Source organism: Mchenga conophoros, linkage group LG3, assembly GCF_057382185.1.
Source record: "Mchenga conophoros isolate Kocher_MC1m ecotype Shallow Benthic linkage group LG3, M_conophoros_male_GT1.1, whole genome shotgun sequence".
Classification (NCBI taxonomy): Eukaryota; Metazoa; Chordata; class Actinopteri; order Cichliformes; family Cichlidae; genus Mchenga; species Mchenga conophoros.
Window position 1 is genome coordinate 25,349,602 of NC_140528.1, and position 11,258 is coordinate 25,360,859.

The following is an 11,258-nucleotide window of genomic DNA, read 5'->3' on the forward strand; positions in this document are numbered from 1 at the left end:
CATGAGCTGGGTTACGCTATGACGCAAGTTTTGTGAGGCGCTTTTGTGATATTTAATGGATTAGATTACATTTTTTATTTCTCTCCGATATCCGATCCAGTAATTTAGGTCAGTATCAGACCGATACCAATACTAAAATCGGATCGGTCCATCTCTAATTATCGCTCAGCTGTTTAATGTTTTTATTAACAGTATTGTTTCTGTTCTTTTGGATCATCACATAAATTCTCAAATTTCATCAAAGAGATCAGGTTCAGAAAGTTCTTTACTCACAACCCCAACTGTTATTTGCTTAGGTCGTACCGCTGGTTCAAAATCATCCTCATCAGCCATCTGGCTCAGCTGTTTTCCACCTTCTCCTTCTTCCATGTCAGCAAGGGAGCTTATCCTTGTCTCACAGATTTTTCTACATCCTACTCCTTTCTTTTAGCCTGTTTTCATCTTTAATTCACAGACATAATTAATCCCACTTCTGGCACCATTGTTACGCAGAGAGGTGTGGTGTGGAAAACAGCAGACATCACTCTGAACAGACAACAACATTAGTTTATTGGACAATCTTTCACACATCAACTTCCAAAACTGCAACCCACTAATCTCTCCCACATCCCACAGTCCACCTTTACACACTCTCAAGCAAAGCCTTCTCAATTCAAACTGGCCTATGAGACAAAGAACATGAGTTTTCACAAATAATCATAACATTATAAATCACATGTCATATATGCACATACACAATTTAAAGGTAATTTCACACTTCTCGAATTACTTTAAATTTCTGCAAATGGTTGAACAACCAAACTCCTACTCTTTCCAGCTCACATCCTATAAAAGATCTGGTTTGACCTGGTTACTTACACCAAACATTTCACTTCTATCTTCATGCACAGGTTTCTTTAGCACTCATTTTACATTTTAAAAAGCCCACCATAGGTGAGTTGGGGAAGGACTTAAATATTTGTGTTTCCTAACATGGTCTGTAGTAGAAACCTGTAAAATCACATTAGCATCGTGTATTATTTGCTGTGGATAAAGTGTAACAGTCACATCTGTACACGCATTAGAAATGTAATACATGTTTACTCTGGTGTGAACCTGTAAAGCCACTAGATGGTACTGTTTGGCTGTCATAGTCTATGTGAATACTCTCGAATTTGTTTTGGTTTCTGAACTACACTACAGTGAAATAACAATTAAATACATTGATTTAAATGATGACTTTCTTTTTAATAGCTCATATTTGTCTTTAGAGAGGTCTGTGGTTGACGCTGCTATTTGTTGCTTTTTCAACTCCTTTGTTGTTGCTGTAGATGTGGTGGCTTTAAATCTTGGAGCTTCACTGCTGAAATATTCAACTCTCACCCCAGGTGAAAGCTTGCCATGAATGAACCACAAGTGGAAGGTTTCTATTGGTGGAAAACGTCATAAAACACTAGAAAAATGTTGTCATGAACTCTGTTTCAGTTCACTCTGTGTGTCTGTTGGAGAGTTTTGTGTTGGCTAATTTTAAATGTTATTTGAAAACACAGTGCAATTGGTTTCCTAATGATTTAAAATAAATATTAATATGCTAATCTGTGTAGAAATAGGTGCTCAGAGGACTACTGTAAGTAGTGTAGACTGTTACACCTGCAACTCAGTTTATTTGTCCTCACAGACGCAAATGATCCGTTTACAACATGTCGCTTCAAATACATAATTATGAAAAAAAGAGTAGTTTTAAGTCTTTTCTGCCATGAATTGTCCTGAATTCTCAGTGAGATTGATTTATATCATATGGTAAATATTAAAGATTAAAAATATTAAAATACTTTATTTATATTTATTCAATTGCTATTTCTATACTCAAAAAATAACAGCAAATATAATAAACAAAACATCTAACAATAAAAGTGTAAAAACTGAATAATGCAGCAATTGTGAAGTAAGTAAGTCTAATATCACTGAATCAGACAGTCAAGAAGAAACTAAGGAAACCAAATTTAATGAAGAACATGAAAAGTCTAAAAAATACGAAACTACACAATCAAACAATTTCACCTCAGAGTGAAATCTTTAAGTTATGATTAAATCTTATTCTAAAGAACAAATAAAATTATATGTCTCATTGTCTCTCTGACTGACCCACTCATACTGTCCTCCACTCTGCATGCCCACAGCCCTGCCACAATCCTCAGTCTTTCCCTCTCTGCTCCACTTCTCATAACAGACCAGCTTGTCATTGACCCAGAACCACAGATCCAGAGTGCAGGAGTAGCGCAGGCCGAGCCAGACAAAAGGACTCGAGGCATTCTTGGCTCTCACCTCTGCCCATCTCTGTTGGTAAGGGTTAGTGATGGAGACCAGTCCCCTGTGAGACTCTCTGCAGTAATCCAAGGCCTCCTTCCAGGTCTTGTTTTCTTTGATCAGGATCAGCTTATCTGCCATAAAAACAAAATAACAGGTTCAATTGAATCTATTGAACTGTACAATTGAGAAATTCTATTAACTGTTTATTTTGTTCTAAAAAAAAAAAAAAACTATGGAAAGTTTGTGTGTTTCTCTACCCTCAGTAGAACGAAGTGTGATAATAGTAACAATCCTCACTCAGGTCAACAAGATCCTCAAATATTCAACTTCTTTACAGACAAGAGAGACTTTAAAAAAAAAGTGGTTCAACAGTTGCTGTAAGTTATCCCACAGATAATTAAAGTGATTTGGCTGCATTCATAAACTCATAAATTCATTCATGTCTTAGAAATTCATTTGTAAAAGAAAATCATACATCATCCATAAATAGGTTGTATAAACATATACAACATGTTCAGTTGGATCTTGTCAGTGATTCCAGTGATCCTCCTTTTAGAGAAAACCAGTCAGACACATGTTGATAAAAACTCACCATCATAACAGAAGAAGGGTTTTTCTTTGTCACATTCATCAGAGCTCCAGTTTCCTGATCTGTTTAACAGAGTCATAGCACATGTCTTGTTGCTTTGTTCATCATTGAATAACTGCATATCCCAGTATCTGAAAGAGGAATTACTCCCATCTGACCACCTCCAGCTGTCTCTGAACAGACCAACCCATGCTCTAAAAGGAGTTGCCTTCGATTTCATAAGGGCCTCAATTTCTTCTCCATCTACCTGATCGAGTCCACTGGCCAAGTCAGTGTAATTATATCTGCAGTAGCTCTGAGCCTCTGTCCAGTTCTTCTTCTCCTCAATCAAATATGTTTTATTGTCTTTCTTCATTCCTGTGAAACCAACATAAAAAACACACAAAGACATCCCCCAATAATTTATCTTTAGAAACCCTCCACCTTTTTAATCACATGTGATAACATCACATTTCATACTTTTTATTTATTTTCACATCTCCTCACCATCATAGCAGATGAACCACATAGTACTGTCACATGAAACATCTACCAGCTTGTCTCTTTTCCTCCCACAGTTTCCAGGCCCAGGTTCAGTTTCTTGTCTTCCATTCTGATTCCAGCTGCTGTCATTTTGAATGTATTCCACTCCTGGCAGAGACCAACGCCACGTCCTGTTTCCACCTGTGTTGTTGTTCAGTCCAATCCAGGCTTCTCCTTGATTCTGTGCGGAGTTACGGAGTCTGCTCATGTCTGTCATGTCAAACACTTTGGCCAGGTCTGTATATTTCTCTCTGCAGTATGTCTGTGCTTCAGACCAGCTCTTGTTTTCTGCAATAAAGTGGTACTCATACAGGCGGCATGTAAAGAGGCAACCCTGACCTAAAATACAGAAATATGATAAACATAATATATGTTCTGTTAGAAGAAAGCATTCAATGAGCAAACTCAAACTCGACAGCACTGGTAAAATTATCTACTTACCCATCAGAATATGCAGAAATAATATCCAGTGCATCTTAGCCCTGTCAGATGAAAATGAAAATAAAGATTCCAACAGATTTTGTGTGCTGGACTAATGCATGTATGTCACAATTCTTCTCTGTTCATGGAGATATTTAGAACATGTTAGGAACATGCAAATTAGGTTTGTTCTTCCTACAAAATGCACAGACTGTCACTACAGCACAAACTAGATGAGTGAGACATTCAGCTGACAGTAATGACTCCATCTGTGAAAGGAGAGGTTTTTAACATTAAGAACTTACATGGTTTTCCCGTTGACTCTGCTCGCTCTTGTCTCGCCCTTCTTTTCTTGCTCCTGTATTATGCTGTAATGTAAGCCTTGATTACTTCATTAAAATCAGAATTTAATATTTAATATTAAAATAAATTAAATGTAATATTAAACTTGTGACATTATAGAAATGAGCTGCAGATCCATAATTACATGCATTGGTGCCAAGAATAAAGATATAATAGTGTTAACAGGGTTACCAATGCTTTTGCAGTGACACCTGCTTTCATTGTCTGTCTCTGGTTCTCATGCTGCCTAAAGACTCAAAAATCCTTCTTTTATGGGGAAATAAAATATTTGCATTACTTCTATGTTACATAATTTATTCTTCTACATGATCCCAGGGGTGTTCTAAAAAATAAAAGGATGCCCTATTCAAATATCCTGTAGTATTCAAATCATGAAAACCATCTACACAACAGCATGCCAACAAAACTGTGTCCATTAATTTGTCCAGTTCAAAACTTAATCTAATATTTTATTTTGAAGTTCATTCATTTATCAGACCAGGGTTCATTTTCCCAGTCCTCAGCTGTCCCAACATTAGCTTTGCTGATGTGAGTAGAAGCTGATCTACTTCATGAGACAACATGCTGTGCACAGTCCAGCACAAATCTAAAAGATAACCTCAGCTTTTTATATGCTGCAAACAAGGAATGTCAGTCTGCAGCAATGCTGCTCATCTTTATGTTCTTCAAGGAAATCAGAGAAAACCTTAGAAAATCAGAGAGTGAAAAACTCTGACGATAAACTCTGTGTGTTTCTGTAACACTGAGAAAAATGTGTTTTAAAAAAAATAATGAACTAACACTCGGTTATTAGTCTCTGTTACTGTCATGGTGCATGCTCAATCATCCAGGTAAGTAAGTTGGAGTCTCTGTTACTGTTAGATATCATTTCCCCAAGAAAAGTACATTTCTGCATTGTGGACATCTTTGAAACACTGTAAAGTCAGCTCATGAAGTATCTGAAGTTTTCGGGTGCTGGCATGTCACTCACGATGTTACGGTTAGCCAAAAATCATTTTTACCCACCTTTGATTTCCTGTAATGATGAAAATTATAATAAATGTGCCATAAATACAGCTTTAAACTGCACCTCTGCATTCCATCATGAGCATGTAATGGCGTTAAGATTTTATACTTACATGTGGTTAATTCTTCTCTTCTTCTTTCACTTTGATATGTCTTCTGGATGCACTCATGAGGACTGTCACAAATATTGCTTCTTATACTAACACAGAGACGTCTTTTTGCTCAGGTCAGAATTTGAATATTAAAATACAGACGTTTCAAATATCTCTTACTGCCATGGTGATGCACAGATGGAGAGATTTTCTGTAAAGGTTATGTTACACTCATTTACATGATGCAGTGGAAATAGGAAAAAAATTTTCTCTGGGTAGTCCTCTTCTTAAGAAGAGGACTACCCAGAGAAAAAACCATGAAGTGTAATTCTGAAATATGCAGGTTGAGTTGAGTGTTGTGTTTCTCACAATCTGTAGTTGACCTTTTTTTTTGTTACTTGTATGAAAATGTGATAATCATTTAGATAGCTTGCAGGTAAATTATATAATGCAATGGGGGAAAAAAACAAAAATGCACCACCGAGTTACCGAGAGCAGAACGTGTCATTTTCATGCACTTGTAATAACTGTTAACTGTTTTTATGTCAACACTTTGGCCATGCTGATTCCTGCAGTATCTCATTTTATTCTCTTGAGTATAGTATATAATTAAATAGGTATTCATATTCAAATTTGTTCAGTGTTTATGTTGGCAGAAGGAAAAAACTGACTTTTAAAGTCACAAGATTTCACTTTAAGATGCTACCATATATATGTACTATTTGAAAGACTGCAGTCTGGTGGTGGAACTGAACTCAGGTTCTTCTCGCTGTGCGGCAACAGCGCTAACCACCATGCCACCACTGAATATCAACAATCAGCAAATAAAAAGTGTATCAAAAGTGAATGGTATGTGGTAGGAAATATGCAAACCATAGTCCAAATGAAGACAGCATTATTGAAAGTCGTCCATTTAATCTTGATTATGGTGTGTATGCTGTGAGCATGAGAACTTCTTCAAAGAACTTCTGTATTATCAACTCAATATTTTTCCCTTGTTTAAAAATAAATAAATGAATGAAAAAAAAGCCTCACTTCTAAAAATAAAATCTCTTATTTCCATAATGACACAACATTAGGTCATTTACCTAATGCAATGGTTTAAAATAGGACACAAGAAAAAGAAACACTTTCATTAGATCTGTATCTTTCTCTGGTATCTGGGCTTCATGCCAGGTTTGTTGTCTTGTATTAAAGGTCTTATTTAAGGTTTGTAGTAGATAAAAGTATAGATTTTTGTTTTTAAAAGTATGCAAATAAAGTGTAACTTTCCAGAATAATGACAGTCATCTAGTTTTTCTTTAGATTACATTAATTACACAAGAAGAAATAAGGTTTGCTATTCTTCTTCTTCTTCTTCTATTGTATTCTTGCAGTGAATTATTCTCGAGGTCAAAGTCAGTATGACAAATGCTTTGGTAGGAGGAGGGCAAACAGAAGCAGACTGTGTCATGTGTTTGTTTATTGAAAGCAGAAGTGAAGTTGCTAGTCACTCTGCCTAGTTTACATCAATACATCAGCCATTAACTGAGAAATGAAAAGTATGTGGATGCTGAAAGCGACTTTGGTCCACCAGTCAAACATTAAAGATAAAGTATGCAATTTTCTGAGGTAACTTAATACACAATTCATTGCAGATATTTGGGTATGATCTATTTAAGTCCCACTGCTCCCTTCTACCAGATTTGGCTCATCACTTCAATGCAGTTTTTTATTTGTGCTTTTTTTTTAAATCTAAGGCCAAATAACAACAACAGTGACCTCAAGACACTTCATATTGTGAGGTAAGACCCTACAGAAACACACAGAGAACTCCAAGAAAAAACAGCTAACAGTTGTATGGCTCTACAAAGGGTTGTGGGAGTTTATACTTAGAAAGTTGTTTACCTCTGAGGTTTTCATCTTGGCTTATCTATAAGGCTGGTCCATCCACAGCTTGCTGCAGAGGGTTATATCCTATCCCACTTCCAATAGATCTCTGCTGGGGAGAAGTCCAAGGATACTGGCTTTCCCCGAAATGCACAGGGTAAGAAACTAAGAAGGTGTGTAGAGAATTCGGTGATATTGTTTACTTTGTTTATGGTTGTTATTAATTCTCTTTTATGTTACAATCCTCCTTTTTACCTATCTAACTTAAGTCTTGTATTCTAACACTCACAGGATTTTCAGCAGTTAATTATTTGTATTAATAAACCAAGGGGGAGAAAATACTGGTTACCTAGTGTGTTGTTAACATCCTCCCATTGCTCATAATTATCTATAGTGCAGCACTTGTTAAAGCTTGTAATGTGAATTATTTTGATTCGGCACCATCTGCTGCTAAATTTCTGAATGACTTGTGATAGAGCTAGCAGTTTTTCTAGAGCACAGTGATAAAAGGATAATACACTGCTATTATCATATTATTACTGTAATAATGTAGGAATTAAGCACTAACAATCATGTTAAACCTGCTAAACCTGAGAGACTTGCGTAGTGTTATTATTTGTATCTATCTATCTAGATTCTAGATCAGGAGTGCGGGCCACATACAGCCCACTTTGATCTTAAGCGACGAGTAAAACTCAATTTTCCATCAGTGTAAAGAAGTCACATATTTAACTGTTTTTCTACATGTTAAAGAAAAAGTTGCTGTGACAAAGAAAGAAATCTGTCTGCAGGACTCTTTGGACTCAAATTGTGATAAATAAATTACAAAACAACTTCTAGTAACTCTTTTTACAGACTGTCCAGTTTAAAAAAACCCAAAAAGATTTCTAGTAGGAAGTGAAAAACATAAACTTTTCTGTTTTGCACAAAGTTACAGAGGTTTTATTAGAGACATATATGTCTCTAATAAAACCTCTGTAACTTTGTGTTTAAAATAGAAAAAAAAAACACTCTGTAACTAAGTGTTTTGCAATTTGGCGTAATTATTCAAATTTTCTGTGGTACTGTAAAGCAGAAATTAATAGGCAAGCAAATAAGGCAGAAAATAGATATTTTTGTTGGGAAACTAGTCTGGAAGCATAATGAGAGATAGAGCTGTGAAGGAAGGATTTTATCGTGGTAGAAGCGAGACAGGCAGTATGTGGGCAGTCATAACAATGTTTGTCAACCGTGAAGTGTAGTTGCCTTCTTTTGCTGCTGGTTCAGTGAATTTTGGTTGAAAATCTGGAGTTTCAGAATCTGTGAGATGGTCACTGAAATGGTTTTATTAGCTTTTAGCAGAGATTGTGAAGTTTCTGTGGATACCACACATGTCAATATTTAAATAACAGATCTGGCAGTACATCACTCTCATCCCTGGTACATTGAGGTTTAAACAAAAAAAAAAAAAGTTTACAGTCAGCGTGCAGATTTCAGCAGCATACAGTAAACTCATTTTAATTAAATCATGCACAACTTTTGTTGGCCACGTAAAATGACTTGAGTTTGACACGTGTTTTAAATAGATGCATAGAAAGATTTCGATTTTTTTCTGAGAAAACCCCCCCCCATTAAAGATACCAATTTACTTTCATTTCACAAGCTCATTTAGTAACTGTTTTACGTTTGTATTGATGATATAAACAAAAATAAAATATAATTACCTACAAGTTCAATAAATATGCTCTAGCATTTTTGGGGCGCAAAATCAATGTTTTTACACCTGTAATTGTCAGCGTCAATTTAAAACTTCATGTAAATATCTGCTGACTTTATAATTAGGCAGTGTTACAAAATTAGATTCACCCCGGTTCTTTTTTATTCCTCGAGGCATCCAGAGACGGCACCGGACTCAGTAGTCATTTCACAAAACCTTTATTCATCTTCATTTAAGCATGCATCTTCTAGAAGGGGAGATGTGCAAGGCCTCTGCAGATCTTCCCCCTTTTGTTTGTTACAGTCAGCTTTATAGAAGCGACCCCATCATAAAACCCCCATGGTGTGCTGCAAACTCTGTGTCTGTGTGTGTATGCACGAGCACGTGAGTGAGTGTGCATGTAGGTGTGGGTGCGTCGTAACAGTCAAAGCACTGTGTATGTGTGTCTCTGTATACGTGACTTCCTGGGGGTCATAAAAGTAATCTCCTCACCCAAGCTACACCAAATTCCTCTACACAACATACAAAACAGAGTTAATATAGTACAAACACTGAGAGCCCCACTCTGCATCCACTGGGCCATTGGCCTCTTATCGTCTTACATTTACAGATAAGCATGTGGAGAGTCTCCTGCAAACCTGCTTCTAAGTTATAACAATTATGAGTTTTTATTAAAGGTACAAGCATCAGCATCAGCAATCCCCAACTGTAGCTTCCCGTCTCCTTTTATGGCAGGCAGACCCCCAGTGTCCATAAATTCCTTTCTCTCTAAACAATTACACACACTCTCAGGCTACAACTAAGCCAAACTAAAACACACAGACAAATCCTTCCTTATTCCTCTGATCTAAACAAATTTAACACATCATATTATAATAATTATTTTCTTGTACTCACAGCACTAATTCTGGGAGAAACCCATGCAGCACAGTTATTGTACAAAATACAAATTCCAGGTGAAAGGGGACCAGCTGAGTTATATTCAAATCTGGGGACCCTTTAATGCAATGATGCCAAACAGTGCACCATTGTGCCAACTTTATTGGCTTAGTTTTAAAAAAATCTATTTACAAATTGTTTGTTCATTGAATTTAACTAAGCCTACAGCGAAATAGTATTATTTATGTATTATATACCTATAAATATAGATATATTAACATATTGATGTTATTATAAAATGTGAAAAAACAAAAACTGAAATTTTGATCCATAGATTAACCAGTAATTTAAGCTGTTAATAATGTTCTGCCATTTAGTTAATTAGTTAACAATGTCAGGTTTGTGCACATCATAAATAGCCTTAGCACATTGTTTAAAGAAGGTGACCTCAGCAAGAGGTCATGTTAGGATGTTGCCCCCACATATTGCACATTTAATGGCCGGTGTTGCTGTTTGTCTTCAGTTTTTCAAGTGAGATGGAAACTGATGTTGACTCACTGCATCTTTGAAATGTTTAGCTACCATTAGCATAATACAGTGAGGCATCTTGTATTTAATGTGCCAGAAAAAAAAAGACTTGGTACATCCCAGTATTTGAAATGCAGCATGCCAAAATACCAGGAATTTCTTCTGTATCAGTTGCATTTTGCAGCCAGCACCCACACAGGATTGTGATAAATGTACTGTTTAATTATAGTTAACCTATTAAAGAGTTCTTCACATCATGACGAGGGAGCTCTTGGGAACCAAAGCAAACTATAAGATAAATATTACGTATTGGTCCATTGTAAGAAGGAAAAAACATGGATCTTTTAGTATACAAGACACCTTTGAACATGCACCTACACAAAGGGCGGGGATATTGTTTTAATTTATGGTTAAAAGTAAAAGAAAAAAATGGTTAATTAGCAATAAAACTTTAAGCATTAACTTCTTTTTTTCTGGTTCAAAGTGTTACATTTAAATCTGCTTTAGTTATTCCCAGTACCTTCTACAGAACATAGGTGTTCAATTAGACTGTTGCATTGCTCAAATTTTTGCTGTAAGAATCAATAATCTCATGATTCGGATGAAGCAGACATATATATCATAGATAAGCATATGTCAAAGGGAAAAAAAGAATTTTAAAATATTTATTTTATTTTTTAATTAATCAAAATTTGTTTTAAACTACATCACAGTTATCAGGGAGATCAATCCCCCCTGATCAAAGAGGCTGAAAACTCCTACAGTTATCGCTGTATTTAACAGTATCAATGGTCTGATATGGTTATCACCATGGTTATCACTCTGTAACTTATTGTTATTAAAAATTTGTTATTCATTGTGTGAAGTCAAAGAGACACAATGTTGTCAATGAAGGATGCCTTTAAAAATCTTTAACACTATTAAAGCTGATAATGTGACTAAGTGACATTTAAATTATTATATAGCATTTCATACTAATAGCTTTGCTGCAATGCACTTTACTCTA

General features: G+C 35.7%; 1 protein-coding gene across 1 annotated transcript; it reads right to left on the reverse strand.

Annotated features, from left to right (window-relative positions):
- Positions 1–606: 606 nt before the first annotated feature.
- On the reverse strand, positions 607–3,960 carry LOC146577831 (C-type mannose receptor 2-like). The gene is made up of 4 exons (XM_085269418.1): positions 3,842–3,960; positions 3,365–3,739; positions 2,882–3,235; positions 607–2,420 (listed from the first exon to the last, which is right to left on the reverse strand). The coding sequence occupies exons 1-4, from the start codon at positions 3,873–3,875 to the stop codon at positions 2,074–2,076; spliced, it is 1,110 nt and encodes a 369-aa protein (XP_085125544.1). The 5' UTR covers positions 3,876–3,960; the 3' UTR covers positions 607–2,073.
- Positions 3,961–11,258: the final 7,298 nt, after the last annotated feature.